The 16891-nt window shown below is 39.9% G+C and overlaps 1 protein-coding gene across 1 annotated transcript; it reads right to left on the reverse strand.

Annotated features, from left to right (window-relative positions):
- Positions 1 to 4029: 4029 nt before the first annotated feature.
- Positions 4030 to 14883, reverse strand: csf2rb (colony stimulating factor 2 receptor subunit beta). Its single transcript, XM_088008211.1, has 15 exons — positions 14650 to 14883; positions 13067 to 13269; positions 12030 to 12150; positions 11758 to 11933; positions 11513 to 11667; positions 10683 to 10827; positions 10078 to 10210; positions 9847 to 10001; positions 7350 to 7480; positions 7039 to 7222; positions 6863 to 6959; positions 6671 to 6737; positions 5817 to 5896; positions 5484 to 5646; positions 4030 to 4865 (listed from the first exon to the last, which is right to left on the reverse strand). The coding sequence occupies exons 2-15, from the start codon at positions 13167 to 13169 to the stop codon at positions 4476 to 4478; spliced, it is 2100 nt and encodes a 699-aa protein (XP_087864337.1). The 5' UTR covers positions 13170 to 13269; positions 14650 to 14883; the 3' UTR covers positions 4030 to 4475.
- Between the last annotated feature and the right edge of the window lie 2008 nt (positions 14884 to 16891).

The raw sequence follows: 16891 nt of genomic DNA on the forward strand, positions 1-16891 counted from the left end.
GAATTCAGAAGGCCATGCATTTATACTTTTAAAAGTTTTTTTGATGTTATTTTTGTGAATATTTGCCTTTATTTTTAATGACTTGTCTAATCGTACTGCTGTGTCCAGTAGTCCACCGTCAGACAAGCATCTTAAATTATTGACAATCTTGGCCTGTGTGTTCTTTATGCTAATTTACAACTGTTACTGATTTCTGTCTGATTTAATATATGCAATCGTGAAAAGAGAATGTTTGCCTATTTTCATATGATTATAAGAATCTTTAAATTGAGCTGGAAATCATATTTGGTTTTTGTTTTTATTGTGTTTCATAATTTTTAATTTCATTGGAGTGACGTAATCCCAAATCAACATGCTAGCGTGTAGCATCATTTTTATAATGCTACATGCTAGCATGTTATGGTGATGGTTTGCTTTGTTACATATGAGCAGGCACTATCTTTAACACGATTTTCTCAACCAAACAATATTAACAGCTTCATGCTAACTTCGTGGATACTTAGATATTCTATCACAATGCAGCTAAATTCATGAAACGCAACAGTTTATGCCCCATCCCAAATTTGGCACCATATTTTAAGTTATCCTTTCTAATCACTCATAAGTGCCTTTGTTGTTGCTGTTAGGACAAGAGATGATGTCAGGATTCACACAGCAGGTTCACTTCAATGTATTCAATAGTGTCACTGCAGACATTTAGCATAGCACCGCTGAATTTAACCAGATCCAAAATGGCACAAATGTTCAAAAATACCTAAAATAATTCCCTTGGACCTCTCTGAAAGCTTTGAGGCTTTGGAATTATTTAAAAGTTTGTACATTGATCTTCCTGTATTTTACTTCAGAAGAACTAAACTAAATTTCATGCAGTGTTTAGGGGTCGTTATTTCAGGTTCTACCTAAAAACATTCCCACCAGAAACGGCTGTTCTGCCATGAAGTGAAGGTCCAGGTGCAAATTTATTTTTTCCTGGTTTTACTCATAAGGTTTTCACTCCAGACTATTAATTTGCCGTTCTCTCAACATGTTGATTTACTGTACACACATATGTTGAATGGAGTAGATATTTAGATGCTGACTAACTGGAGACACTGTCCAACATGTTCGCCTTCATTTGGCTCAAACACAGAAGAAAAAACTGCCACAGCTGAAGCTATTTATCATAGATAATCAAAAAGATTATCATAAATAAATAATCTTATCCAGTAACTTATCTAGTAAAGGTACTGTGTCTTAACCAGTACCTTTACTAAATAAGAAAAAATGATAAATTCAACATATTCACTGAAAAATGGCCTTTTTGTCAAGTGAGTAGTTCATTCTGTGATCACCATGATATTTATATAGATAAATTACAGGAACTGATACTTTCAAACCTTTACTTTTGTTTATTACAATGATTTTCTACTCACCCTAGAAACATAGTCTTAATGAAAAGTTTATTTATTTCAGTGTTTTTTTCAAAAGGTACTTTAAATCTCACTGGAACACATATCTTAATCAATTGACTATGAATGGCTAAAGGTAGGACCTTCTAGTTTTAGCGGGCTTTATTCAGGCCTCTTGGAAAATCGTGTTACAATTGTGTAGTGATGAAAATGTTCAGGTTTTCTTGTTCTGAAAGCTCGTGATATATGCTCTTTAAACTTGTAGTTCACAGCAACCTGTTTGCAGCTTCAGTATTTAAACTGCATTATTTATCTATTTGCAAACACATCTTGTATGCAGAAGCATCGCATTGAGTAACACTCACATTGACCTCGCCTACTTGAACTCAGTGCTTAGTTGCAAGTGGGTTCAATGATTTTTGCCTAGTGCGAAGAAAAGGAGCGAGAGAGAAAGTTGAGAGTGAGGAGCTGAAGGTGAACTTTGGCAAACACTCTCCTTGTAGTTTGTTTGTCACACCGTTCAGGTAGTCGACCGGCTGTGCTACTGTAAGACTCACACATGCATGGTACTTCTAAACACCAGACTATCTCTAAATTTAGCATTGAGGTGGGATGCCTGTGCTTCCATGTGTGTCCGTGCAGCTCCCCGCCTACCGACGACTTCAAACAAAGACGGCGTGGAGACGTGCTTGTTGACCGCGACAAACACAAACAGGGATCAGCCTCCGCAGCAGTGAGAGAGCCTCTGAGGAAGCAGAGGCCGTGCCAAAAGACACGGGGCGGGTCATGGACGATTGACCTCAAAAGACATACGCCTTGCTAGGTCAGCAACACTAGTACCATCAAACAGCCAATGGAATAACACGATGACAATACCGCAAACGTTATCACACTCATGCATTACTTTTATATTGGTTGATGGTTTGTCAGTTTTTTGACAATGTTCACAAATCCTTTATATCCTCTCTGCCAACACATTACTGCCTTTATTGTTTACAGTGTAGCATGAAAAAAAACAATTGGAAACAACTGAAAAATTGACTGATATACTCCATTGTTCTGGATAAATTGGAAAATGGGGGGGAAACGTCAATGGAAAAAAGAGGAAAACCAGAACTAATCCCTGAGGTATGCCACAGTTACGTCCCAACCCAAGCCCTTGGATCGGATGAAGAGTTAGTGAGTCAAGCCCTTGTGTTTCAACGCAGCAGATTTAAATCTCTAAAACGAGCAATAAAAATAAAAGGATCCATCCTTCGTCTACGGCTGGAGAAACAATAGGCCTTTGAAGACGAAGGAATCAGAGAATTTGGAAAAAAAATCCACTTATCCTCCCTTCACATTCCACTGTTGCAGTGTGGGTAAAATATGAACCAGCAACGTGGTTGTTGTGATGACTCAGGGTAGTTTGAGTCAAAGTGCCCGTCAGTCCCATCGGACAGGAAGTTGTACCGTTGAACGGGCTCAAAACACAGGAAGTTGACATCAGAATCCCTGGAATTCCAACCTTCTGTTGATTTTATGAAAAGGGATTTTGTTTTTCATGATACGAATTACGATATGGACGTGTAGCAATCCCATGCAACGACTCCCTTGGGACCTTTTTCACATTCCTTCCTGCTAAAACTACAAAATACAATGCATTTCATTGGAAAATTAAGTTGCACACCAAAACTTAAAGTGCATAATTCTGAAGTGGAAGGGAAACATTAAGTGGTGTTTTATGTGTTTTTGTAATAAACACACGTAAATGGGTTTGATAGAAACCATTCTGCTCTTCCAAACATTTCTGATCCAAGTGAAGAAAATAATTACCACAGAAAGATGCCGCCACCGCCGTGTTTTACTGTAGGGGATGCTATGTTTCACAATAAATCTGCTATGTGTGGTGGATGTAGAATAGATCATTATAAAAGTGCAGGTTAATGCAAATGAAATAAATTTACACTTGAAATAAGTTCAGTCAACAGTTTCCTCTAGTTGAACTTCATGGATAACACCTAGTCTCCCAGTTTCCATTACAAGTGTGCAGAAAACTTTATCGATGTTCCACTAATGTTAAATAAAACAACACAATTTCGCAATTACGGTATTTTTATCAAATCGGAAACGTGATTAAAATCAGAGGTTAACTAGTTTGTTCACATATCATAAAAAAACCTGCGATGCCATCGTTCTCCTCCCACTTCCTGTTGTCTTCATCTTTTCTTCCAGTAGTAACCTTGTGTTGTTGATCACATGACTCATATGATGTGAAAAAAGTGTTTCCTTTGCAGTTTTGTGAAATACACAAATTATGATAGTCAAAAAAAAAAGCCTCGTCCTAGTCAAAAAAAAGTTTTTTTTTGTTTACATTGGAGTGTTTCCATTAGGCAAATTTATTTTTGTACCTCCACTTTGCGCAATTCCATGGTGAAGCTAGTAACAGGAAAGGAGCAACCATTGCATAATGTGATCAGAGACTTCCCTTGTCGTAATTTGTATTAAATGTCGATCATATCGCTGTTCCAAAAAATTATAGAACTACAGCTTTAATTTTTGAGGCCTCCAGAGATAATAATCTGAAACAAAATGGTTCCACTTTTGACACAGAAACAACAATTTTGTTTGATTATGACAGCATTGACAGTAAATATGCCAGTTTGTCTTATTAGCATGTGTGTTTAACTTTTATTGAAATTAAAATGCTATGTACAGATAATAAAATGCTGAAAAAGGTCACAGAGTCAATGTTCTGACTTTAACTCACCTTCCATCTCTTTGCTTTAGCAGTTTCATGGAGTAGCAGCTTGTTACAGTAGATCATGCTAAAGATAAACATTAATAAAAATATATGTATTCTTCCTGGAATATTTGTAGATATAAAAACACTTTATTTACCCTGTTAAATGTTTGGTTACATAAAATCAGTAAAAGCAATATAAAATATGTGCAACGACAACAAGATACTTTTTTTCCTCTAATAGCTTGAGGAGCTTAAAATAAAGTAGAAGCTTACAAAAAGTCAATCACTGGTTGATCCTGCTTTGTTCTTATGAAATTAGCTTGTTTTTTTGTCTTTCTTGTTTTTTTCTTGCATGCAGCTGTTCATTTTGACGGTGCCGTGAAGGCTGCTGGGAGCTGGCAGTATCCCGAGTTAGCGCCCTCTTGAGGCCAGGAGGGGAGCGGCCCTGCCGTGTAATCAGACGGTTGATTTCTCGTGGCGGGTTCTGCGGAGCCGGACCGGCTGTCAGACTGAACAGGCCGCAGTGTGGCGTTCAGGTGCTGCTGGTCCTGCTCAGGACTTTCGTACCATTTCGGGCCTGAGCTGCTGTGGGATGTGAGGTCCTCTGTGGACCTTGACAGAGTGCGGTTGGGAAGACACACGTAATCTTTGTCACGAAGAGGACATGGCGCCGGGAAGAGAGGCACAGCTTCGTACGATTTTGTTTCGCGGACTTCTTTTTGCTGAGGCTCCATTGACATTTGTCCTGAACCCTGTGAAAGAGACGCACACGCGTTAAACAGCAAAGCAAAACAAGTGAACAGTAAGTACTTTTTAAAGTACATTTTTTGAAGTTCTTGTAGGCTAGCTTTAAAGCCTAATGTGTTTTATTGCTAGCAGGAGTGTAAAAAGTTACTGTTTATCTAGCAATATCCCTATTTGCTAGCTAAAGGCTTAAGAAAGCCGAAGGCTAGCGCTAACACGAAACGCCAGAGCAAAAATACCAACAAAAAAAAGTCTGTGGAAGTTTGAAAATTTGAAAATATCACTTGATAATTATGTTATTGATGGACTGGAAGATTAATACCTGAACAGCAACCATAAAGTCTTAAAAATGCAAACATTTTAAAAAGACTTAAATAAATAGCCTGGCACAAGTAGAGCCTGGTGGCCCGCCAGGCTTATAATGCACTGAGTTACCATCTCACGTTATGTCTTTTCTATAAAGAATTCAACTGACTAAAGAGGTCTTAATAAAAGCTGGTGAGTCAGTGTCTATAACAGACTTTTGCTGGATTTTCAGAACTAAATTTTTATTATTTCCATTTAATTCCTTATGCTAAGTACTCCTTTATTATTCAGTTTCTGTTCTTTTTGTGAAAGTAGCTGACCTGACAAAAGATGTACGGCCCGCTGAAGCTCATGGACGACGTGTCCGAGCCGTGAACGTTATCAAGAGGGGAGGGGAGATTATCACAGTTCCAGCAGCTCCTGCTCTGATCGGCGCGCGTCGTCTCAGTGTTCTTGTTCGGCCAAAGCAAAGCTTCTGAGGAGCTGCAACGGGGGAAAAGGCACATAATGTCATCAGCTGCCTCTTACTTCTCGATCGCCATGGCGGCAGAGTGCAGACATCGGCTCTCAACAGAAGAATGCATCCTGAGTTGTCGCTGCATTCGTTATCTGACTTTTGTGGTGTCATGTGAGTAAAGTGTGAAATTTAGTACCAGGTCGATACGCGGTCGAGGTTCTGCACACTACAAATGGACATCTTCTCGCTCTGCATGAGGGTCGGGGACGAGGAAGACTGAATCGGAAGGAAACGTGGAAATGAAGCAAAACTTAGTTCAGCTCTCACAAAGCAACACTTGTTCAACAAACCAACAGAAAAACAAAGTCAATGTCATTTATGAGCTTGGAAAGCCATTTCTAAGACTTTGGGATGGAGCAGTGGCGAAGGTTCAACCAGAATTACTCCAAGAGTGCGTCAATGAGAGAGACACATCTAAAGGTCTGCAGGCCTCACTACCTCAGATAAGGTCAGAGTTCATGATTCTAAATGGCCTCCATGGGAGCGCTCCAAGATCAGAACCACTGCTGACCAAAATGAACACAAGGACCTATCTCACATTTACCCAAAGAAATCTTAATGATCCCCAAAGATTTAGGAGAAATATTATTTTAGGAAGATGTACATCTGACTAGAGGCTCACAAAGAATTTCATCAGTCAGTCAGACATGGAGGTAGTGTGAAGCTTTGCTTCTTCAAGACTCTCCTAAATTTATGGAGTCATAAATTCTGCTCTATAGCAGAAATCTTATGGGAGAACGTCCAATCATCAGTTCAGGACCTTTAGTCCAGTTAAGCTGTGATTCTGCAGCAGGACATTGATCTAAATTACAGTAGTAAGACTCAAAATCACCAAAATTAAGTTTTTGAGTGGCTGGACGCAATAATAATAATTAAAAAAGCTAAAAATGAAGAAATTTATAAGGGGCAAATGCTTTTTTGCATTACTTTAAACACTAGGTGAACATTTTTTAACACTTTAGTCACTTTAAGAAAACAATCCAGTCTCACCTTGAGCTCAGACAGGATCTTGCTTTTGCCTGGAGAGGGAACCGAGTCCACCCACATCACAACTTCCCTTAATGGTGAAAAACATAAATGGGCGTTAATTTTAAAACAACCCAACTAAACATAAAATCAGCAATTCTGACTTTTGTTTTAACTGCATTTTACACGTTGCAGTCAACGTAAAGCAGCGCTTACTTCCGGCAAACTGGAACGGTGTGGTACAGAGTCAGAAAGAGCGCGACTGCAATCACGCCACAGAAGAAATAAATCAGTTTGGAGACGGACCAGGCGGCTGTCGAGGAGCAGAAACCAGATTAAACAGGTTGTCCTGTTCATAACATCAACACTACACACACTAATACTGTAAGCACCTTTATTTGAGGTCCAGTTCGCAGGTTCAGACCATTCTGAGGGGATTCCTCCGTATTTGGAACCTGCTCCAGGGGCAACCAGTGACCTCACTTCCACCTCGTAGTCCTGGAGCGGCATGAGGGACGTTCCCAGGATGTTCACCCATGTGGACCCCTCGGGAATGTCCAGCTGCACGGAGGATCCCTGGCGGCAGAAATAGACAAAACACACAACCTATGAATATTCAGGCCCGTTTTCCAGAGCTGCTGTGGTGATTAGCAGCTACAGTGGAAAGCAGGGAGATAAAAACAGAGACGTAAAATCCTCTCACCTGATCTGAGGCCTGGTGATACCGGACCTGGTACAACAGCTTTGTAGCTGCCTCAGCTGGTGGAGACCACTCCACAACCCAGTCACCATTATTCTCACTCACTTTCACCTGCACTGGCGAATTGGGACGGACTGTTGAAAAAATATAAGATAAAATAACTGTAGCTTGAGTCAAAACGTAGGGTTTAACACAGTGGTTCTTAACCTGGGTTCGATCGGTTCGGCGGAGCCTCTGCCGCGGAGGTAAAGACGCACTGTGTAAAGTCGTGATGACGCCATCACTTGCTTTAGAGGATCATGTTACATTGCTTAGTCTAGAGGTTCCCAAACGTTTTCTCCTGGGCCCACCCAGTGGTTTCCAAACTATTCCTGGGCCCCCCATGGCTTACCAATAGCTGTCTGGTTGAACGATATGTGTGAGTGAAGAGGGTGGGTGTGGATTCTTAGAGACTCCCTGTTATACTCAGCCCCGGCTCCAGACGTACAAGGGGGATATCAACTTTTTTGGGGGCAAAATAAATCGTAGCTGAACATAGACAACAACACCAGTAGCCTATAAGCTACTTGTTAACAAGCTTAAGGTGCTGTATTGATATTAGCTAGCTAGTCATCTTTTAGCTAACTTTACCTGCATCCAACAGCTTTACTCAACTCAGTCGGTTAGTTTGGGGGAAAAACTGTGAAAAGTTCTTTGTGTTTTGCTGGTTTGCTGCCATGATCCTAACACACCTGAGTAGCTCTGCACAGCAGCAGCAGGTCTCCTTCACCACCGCACAGGTGTAAACCCAACGCGAGCGTCGTAGTGCTCATGTTGCGTTTAAAGGCGGCTTGGAAAAACAGGTTACGAAATGTTAACGGATTAAACAGTTTTAACTGCTGAAAAAGTGACAGAGGACACAGATATGGGAAGTGCGGAAGCCTCTACTGTATCAAATTGACAGAGGAATAACAGAGAGTTGGCCATTCTAAGGTAAAAACCCAGCGCATACAGTGTTCATGTTTTATTTTTTTTTGTTTTTTTTTTCTTCATCCAGACGGCTTCCTGCGCCCCTCCTAGGGGACGCGCCCCACAGTTTGGGAACCTCTGGCTTAGCCAATCAGAGCTGCGGAGGAGCACTGTTTGAAGTGCTCTCAGCATGGATTTGAACTTGTGTCTTTAATAGCTTAAGCAAAACTCACAGTTTTTACCAAATTCTGTAGCTTTCTGTGTACTTCTAAATCTGCTCCTTAGTCGCATCTTTCCGGGGTTGCTACTGCCTCTAGTGCCGTGGGGTGGTAACACAACTAATATAATTACATTCCTAAATCAGAATACCACAAAGTCTTTATTATTAATTTTTAATTCACAAGACCTTAAAGTGGTTCCAGTTTCTCTCGATGGCCAACCTGTTGAAACTGGCAAATTTTAAATACCTTGGGTCGTCCCTGGAGATTCAGCTCAACTTTGCTGAAAACACTGACTATATTTTGAAGAACTGTTCTCAGAGACTCTACCTTTTAAGAAGACTTAGTGATCCTGAGGTGACCCAACTAGACTCTAGATGGGTCACCCCCATGTCTTGAATTTGGGGGGAAAAAAAAAAAATAAATTTATCACTACAGAAGGGTTCAGTGAATGCGCATATGAAACTGGTGGGTTGGATACCTCAAAAAAAGCTAAGAACCACTGGGTTTAACAGATCCCATTTTTGTCGCTCTTTTGAAAATATACACAGTGTTTTGCAAAAGTTAATTTGTAATTATTAAGTGGAAGCAAAAGTTTCGCCGTTTTTCACATTTGGAAATCAGCAACTTTTCCTCTCTTAACCCTAAATAGTACATAGCTGTCTTCCCAAGTCACTAAAGTAAGCAAGTGACATCAAAGTCCAAATGCATGCGGCACTTTTAAAATTTTTACAAGAAAATGGTGTATTATCTTCCTTCTAATTACTCATTATGTTATGTTATTAATCAGCATGTCATGTTTTGGACGTCTATTACACAAAACAGTATTAAAATAAGTCAGGGATTGTGATTGTGATCTGACAACTCGTGAAAAAGGGGCGTAAATATATTTGTAGAACACATGACCGACTGCTAGGTTGTATGTTTTATGTTTGCTGTAACCTTTTTTTTCCCTCCATTTATTTTTATGTGCATCATATATAATATAATACAGGTATATTTTCAAGAGAAAAAAAAACATGAATGTAATGTTTAAAAAGGTCCACTAGGGGTCGGTATTTAACATTATAGTGACCTACAAGCGACTAAATCCCAAGTTATCCAGCTGATCAGAGTCCTATGTACTGATTTAGAGGTAATGGCACAAATCAAACACTAGGGGGAGCTGTACAGCCACGTCACAGACCTGGTTAACCGCTGTTTGTCTGCACTGCTTCCTGTGGTCTTATCATCCCCTTGTGTGTTTTTAATTTAGCCTGATATGCTCAGATAGGCACAGAGGGACTTCCGCCACCGCTGCCACTTCTCACCTCCTCTGTATTCTCTGTACTCACTGTGTTTGTGCGATTGAAAAGTCTTGGCGTTGTGTGCTGGCTGGAGCTTCAGCTGCAGACGTTCAGGGTCCACATCGGTGAGAGGGCAGCTGTACCTCACTTCTGTCCCTCTGGGGTCAGAACTCACAGCTGGGTTCACGCAACAATCCTCAAACCTTTAAAGGATTGATGTTCGCGTCAGTTCAGAAGCAGAGGAAGGCGGGCGCGTCTTCAGCTTTGAGTTTGACTTACTGTGCTGTCGGGTCGCGTTGACATTTCAGCTGGTAGGTGACGTGATAAGCTAGCTCTCTGCTCACCTCCCAGCTACACGTCACTTCCTTCTCTCCATCCAGAACACAGTCCAAAGAGGGAACCTGCCCGAGGTCTGATGTGAAAGGGAAGGAAAACGATAGTTAAACCACACTGCTGGAAAACACCAGACGTGGTTCCCACAACTAAGAAAAGACCCAGAAGATTGAAGTTTGAAAAGAAAGCAAAACTGTTTGTCACTGCATCATTTTACCGGGATTTTATGTAGTAGACCAACAGAAAGTAGTACGTAATGAAATGGGTAGAAAAATGCTCATGTGGTTTGATTTATGTTTAGTCCCTCGATGTCAGTACCGGACCTATGATCCGCTGCAGTTACAGCTGTTAGTTTTTAGTGTGCACGTCTAACAGCGTACAGCAGCTAGGAGGTCGAGTCAGAGCTGTTGGACCACATATCAGACTGAAATCCTGCTTTCACACTGAAAATGTGTGCTCTCGAATTATGGCAGAAAAATCCCCCATATTGCAAAGTGACAAAGTGTGAAAAAGCTTAAAAGGTGTTTATGGCCCCTCTTTATTTCACTCACCATCTCCAGTTTTCCAGCTCGCCACAGGACTCCATTCGCTCCACCGGCCCACGCCGGCCCTGGCTCTCACTCTGGCTTCGTATCGACGGCCGGGAAGCAGCTTCTGCCTCTCCAGTCTCGCACTGGTGTCTGCCACATCCTCAGTCTGAGTAGACACGTGTGTATTTAATATTAAAAACAAAATTTACTAAGCACCGACACACTGTCTATGTCATATTATTGTCTATTATGAGTAGGCCGTGGGCACAGGGTTGGCTCCCTTTGAATCTGATTGGTCAGCCTGCCTGGCCACACCCACCAGAACGGCCAATCAGTTTGTTCATATTGTACTTTGTTCACGCCATGACAGAAATGCTCCTTTTGCTGCTTGTTGTTGTTGACTGTTTCAAGATTATTTTTTTTTTTTAATGGGACATTACACATTAATTAACATTTACATGTACTTACATTACTAAGTGGCTAATTTCCATTGCTAGTCCCATTGGCAGGCTACTGTGCAACAAAACTCTTCATAAAGCCAGTAATTAAGCAGTTGTTTACAATTTCTAGTAAATAATTTCAGTCATTTTCACTTTAAGTTGATAAATAAGTTAAATAGAGTCAGCATGGTGGTAAAAATAGAATTAAGTTTAAGCTACGCTAAGCTAATCATGTGACTAGAAAAATTAGCCTTTGCCCTAAACAACCGCTGTAACAAACAAATCCATGTGTTTTGTTTAGTTAAATAAATAGTTTGGTTATTGGAAGTATTGGCCATTTTAGTGTGACAATCTCTACTGTAAAAAACAACTTAAACAGTAATGTGGTGACTTGTTGTGTGTGTAGCTTACGGTCCACCCGTCCTCGGCCTGCGTCCTGAAGCTGAGCTGATACGAGAGGTTCTGGTTCAGGGAGGACGATGGAGGATACGGACTGGACCACCTCAGCCGGTAGCTGCCTTCGCTTTCCTCAAACGCAGTCAGACCCCCAGGCGGACGTGCCCTCACTGTGCAACACCACCAAACAAAACCATCGTCATTCGAAGGCTTCGTTTTGCTCTACTTGAGCTACTACAGTACATCTAGCTGTTGCTCACGGTGCTGAACAAGATCCAGAGTCGAGTGTTTGGAAGACGAGCAGAGGCTTGTTGTCTGGTTGTTCATGAAGAAGACAGCATGGTTGATTCCTATGCCAAGCATCGAAGTTTTATATCTGCACTGGACAACTCCATCCTCTGTTGTCTTTTCGTCTTTAAAAGGCACACAGGGCTCACTGCATAGATACAGATGCCGATCTGTTAGAGTGAACCTCGGCTGTAGAGAAGGTAACTTCTATAAATGTTGCTCTTGTTCAGTCTGCTCTGTTTACCTCCTGCCATTGTTTTCCTTCAGCCAGACCTGCAGAGTCGTGTTTGTCGGCGGCTTCCATTTGCAGTCCACATGGGTCTTGTAGTCATTGTGGCATTGCAAGGACTGCAGCCAAGGCGACACTGCAGAGCGACAAGGAAGAGTCAATTTATTGCTAATAATTCATGACTCAGGAAATGTCTAATTTTGGAATTTTGCAATCCCAAATGCAGAGGCGGCCCTAGCCTGCTTGGCGCCCTGAGCAAACCACCTTTCTGGCACGCAAGATGCCGCCATCGACCAAATGGGTATACGAGGGGATTGTTTTAACCCCTTAACCGTCACCCTGAAAAGGTTTATATCCAGAATTTTATAGTAATTAGCTTTACTTGAGTAGCTTTTTGGTTACAAATAAAAAGTTTTACCATGTTGTACTTTTTTTTTTTTACTTTTACTTCAGTAATTTTACTATGCAATGTCTTTCTACAGTATGAGTAGCTTCACTGAATGAATAACAAACATATTTTAACCAAAACTTAACCAGACACAGACACACGTGAAGTTTTTCTTTGATTTTTGTGAGTTTTATGCTGATAGAAATTGATTTGAAAATTTTTTTTTTTTTGCCTGCTATTGTTATTTTGTAATTATGTTACTTATCTGAATTGTTTTGGTTTTGCTCTTCTCCAAATAACTTTATATTTTGGTCCGTCTGATTATGTGATTTAAAAATATAAAATGATTTTGATCAGTTACTCAATACGTGAGTTTCATTTTTACCAAATACTTTTTCACTCTTCCTTGAGTAATTTCGTAAATGCCTACTTGTTGCTTTTACTTGAGGAGAAATATGGTGAAGTACTGCTACTCTCACTTGAGTACTACATTTTCTGGGTACTCTACTCACCTCTGCTTATCTGTAATTCACTTGTCTTGTAATGATATTTGCCATGACGCAGACAAACTCAATTTAAAATGATTAAGAAAGTCTCACAAATTTCATTCTTTTTGCTGTTTTTAAATGATTATTATTAATATCTATTTCAGACGGATACTCACTGCCGTTTGAGCTGCTGCTGTCGTGAACCCCACAGCGGTCCGGACCAGAGAGGAGAGCCGGGTTCGGGAGAACCAACCACATCAAGACCTGGAGGAGAGCCATCCCTTCAGGAACCACGGAGCCGCGTTTCTTTTCCTTTTTCTGATCCAGATCAGCGGCGTTTCTTTCACATCGTCAAGACGCTCTTGCCTCAGAGGTGAGGCTGTGTTTTTTTTGTATGTATATAAATAAATAGGGAGCGTAGATGTGTGACAGGCAGACAGAGAGAGAGAGAAACAGTCCATTTACTAGAAATAATGTAGAAATGAGTCATAACCACATCACCAGTAGTCTTCCGCTCTGAGTGTATGCTTTTTGTGGGATGTCACCACACATCCGCCTTCCTCTTATCTCGCTCTCTCACATGTTGTTAAGAGTTAAAAAAAAGAAAAAAGAAAGCATTCGCTCTAGAGAGCACACACACTGGCATGAAAAAATAAAGAAATACATGGCATTATTTCAAACTTTTACTTTTGCAGGTATTTATAGTTTAACCATCAAATGAACCAGAAGGGAAAGAACAGAAAACCTCGAGCCACAAGACAAAAACAATCATCTCAGTCTTTGTGTTTTTAGGAATTAAACATATTTTAAAAAGATTTTTAAAAATAATTCAAAAATAATTTACTTAAAAAGAATTTAAAAATGTTTCAAGAATTACTTTAAAGGGTTTAAAATGATGACATTTTATTATTTTAGTATAAAGAATTAAAATATTTATTTATTTTTGTACAATTATAGTATAACTGCGATTAATGTATGCTGAAAAATTTACAAATTAAATCAAGTAAACAGAATACATCTGCAGCTTTAATCAGTCATGAAAAACAACAAATAATTAAATCAGTTTTCAAATCATCTGTATATGTTTTAACGCGGCTTCCCTAATAAAAACGTCAATCGCTTTAATTTAGCAAAACAGCAAAAAAAACTCCCAACAAACACGGTGAATTCCTGCAAATATATTTTGAAGTTCAAATTATTTAAAGCGTTTCGAAGAAAACAAAAAAACACTTTAAATTTTTCAGTTTGAAAAAGGGGAAACGGCGCATAAAGATCAAATAGTTTCAGAGAAGAAGTCACAATATGGCTCTGTAAACGGGGGGTTTTGGAGGGTCTCTCGGCCGTGACCTTTACCCTTTCAGCTGCTGTTTTACAGTAGCAGGTTGGGGGAAATCCCACAAAGAAAATATCAGGAATCCAGTAGAAAAAGTGGAAAGAATAAAAAACTCAATCTGTTGATGTTTACAGTGTTTTCTGACGCGAAACCATCAGGCAGAGATGAATGAAAAGAGGCAGCGATTCGCATAAAAGAGGCAAGAAACTAGTAAAAGAAACCCCACAGAAAACATTTATTAGCGCTAAAGTTATGCCTATATAACGTAGAGGGTTTCATCGTCTAATCCACCCCACTGGAGAAAAAAATGAAGACTTTCACTAATTAATACAAGGCTAAATTGATCACATACAGTAATAATAATCACCTATGATCTGACTGCATGAATACCTGAATATATTTTGTAATATAAAAAAAAAACCTCACCAATTACTTGTTTTCTCCGGGTGAGGAGCTCCTCTCCTTTTGTCCGACGGTCGTCACTCCTTCCTTCTCGTCTGACGGCTCCTTATGAACGCTGACGAGAACTCTGTGGGAGTTTCCTGTGCGACTGCTTCAGTTTCCCCTTTCTGTCCAGACCGACTCTCGGTGTCAGCTTGTCTGTAAGGCACAAATCAGTGATTTTGTCGAGGAGACGCCTGAGAACCCTAGAAACCTCAGCGCACATCGAGGGAACGCATCCTGGGATGTTGCTTACTCATTTGTCGGTGCACAAGCATGTAGTAGGTTGCAGATTGCAATCTGCTCGACTTTTAAGATAAGCATGAGTGAAAACAAACAACCAGCGACCGCATTTCTTTTGAGATGGCAGCATATGTCCTTCATGTGGCTCACCCCACATGCAACTGAAACTCTGCCAGGATGTGCCACTATATCTTTACACTCGGGAGATATTGCCAGCTACACTAACTCGGCATGTGATCACGCAGTTATTTTCCATTTACGGTGTTTTTCTTACACGAACCACTTCAGATATTTCCAACCCGAGACTCTACGTGCTCGACAGAACGGACCGGAGCGCTGCAGCAGCAGCAGCAGCAGCAGGTAGGCGTAATTAACACGTCTTCAAAGTGTGTTCATTCAGCATCAAAGAGCGTGCGTCACGCCCACTCGTTCTCAGGTCGGTTTTACATCTTAAACGCAGCTATTTATTTAAATTGCGTGACTAAAGATCAGAGCTGAAACAATTCTTTTTTTAAAATAAAATAGGATCTTGAAAATGAAAAATAAAACGGGACTTTCTTTAATTTTACTTTGGCTATAACGACGGTAGCTTATTGAAACAGATTGTGATGGAAACAGGTGAATTTATTGGTACCAAATTTATTTGTTCGGCCACAATTAAGCTTCTTTAATTTTGTATTGTAATGGGATAATCTCACAGCCACCAATTTTTAACTTTAAAACATTTATTCAGCAGGAAAATAAGAATAAACAAGTAGATAAATAAATATTCTTAGGGGGTCACCAAGTCTCCATGGCAACCATGAGACACCGTTTATGCGCAAAGTCCATCTGAAATTATGTCATTAATAACATTATGAATACAAAAACATGCATCTATTCAGGCGTTGCAAATCTTTATTTTACCCAGATTTTCATTTTATACATTTTCTGGAGTGAAAAAGCAGGAAACATCATCATGTAGGAATTTGGGGATTTAGCCTTAAAAAAATCTTTGTAGCTGAAATCTAACATTTTGAACCAAAAAGGCTTAAATCTTTAAGGTTTGCCGCAATTTCCCTGATTGGAAATGAGCTCTAGATAGAGCAGATTCCTTTATCTGGCGTGACTCTTTCTAGTCAGCCAAAACTGTTGAGTCAGATCGTTCTGCTTCTGACACTTTTGGTTCTGTTATTGATCGTCTCAGAGCTTAAATAACCGGACAGTCAGTCATTACCGGCTCACGTTACTCACACAATCACCAGCTAATGACACCTAGAGTGAAATGTGATTTCAATGCTTGCACTCGTTTCGTGCGTTAAGCTGAAAAAGCACCAACAGCATTTTTATTTCAGATGAGTTGAACTCAAACGTTTTCCTTGGATTGTTGCAGCGCTTCAAGCAATCTGCAGAAATATTAATTCCTCAAAGCCAAAATTAGAAACTGCATTGTGACAAAGAGATGTTTTTCAGATCTGCTTTCTCAAACGCGTTAGCCTTTTTTTTTGTTTTCTAGAAAACGGCTGCAGTTCTTACTGCGCCTTCCAAGTAATGTTACAATTTAAGCTTTTAAGTTTTAAATCACTTTTTTGGATATCTGCAGAGGCTGCAGGAAGTTTTTGACTTAGCAAGACCGTTTCACAAAGTGAGAAAAGGTAAAATTATAATTTATTTTTTTTCCAGAAAATTAAATTAATTTAATAAATAAATCGGGGTGAAAATGCAAAACGAAAAAAGAACATTTGGAAATCATGCAACTGCAGGAACATGCTGCAAAATACTTTAAAACATAACAATCTGAGTTATGTTTGAACAAAAAAAACAAAAAGTCACAATCCTGGCCTCTAATAGATATTGGCTGTGAATTTGGGACAGCACAGTCAGCTCTTCAACCCTAAAAAAGGTTTAAATTAACTATTTTTAAAGTGACAAAAGACTAGAAAGAATAAACAATGACACATATTACCTGATAGGGTGAAATTATTTTTCAGATGGACGCAACAAA

Source organism: Poecilia mexicana, unplaced genomic scaffold, assembly GCF_051168715.1.
Source record: "Poecilia mexicana isolate PSO_F unplaced genomic scaffold, ASM5116871v1 scaffold_8, whole genome shotgun sequence".
Classification (NCBI taxonomy): Eukaryota; Metazoa; Chordata; class Actinopteri; order Cyprinodontiformes; family Poeciliidae; genus Poecilia; species Poecilia mexicana.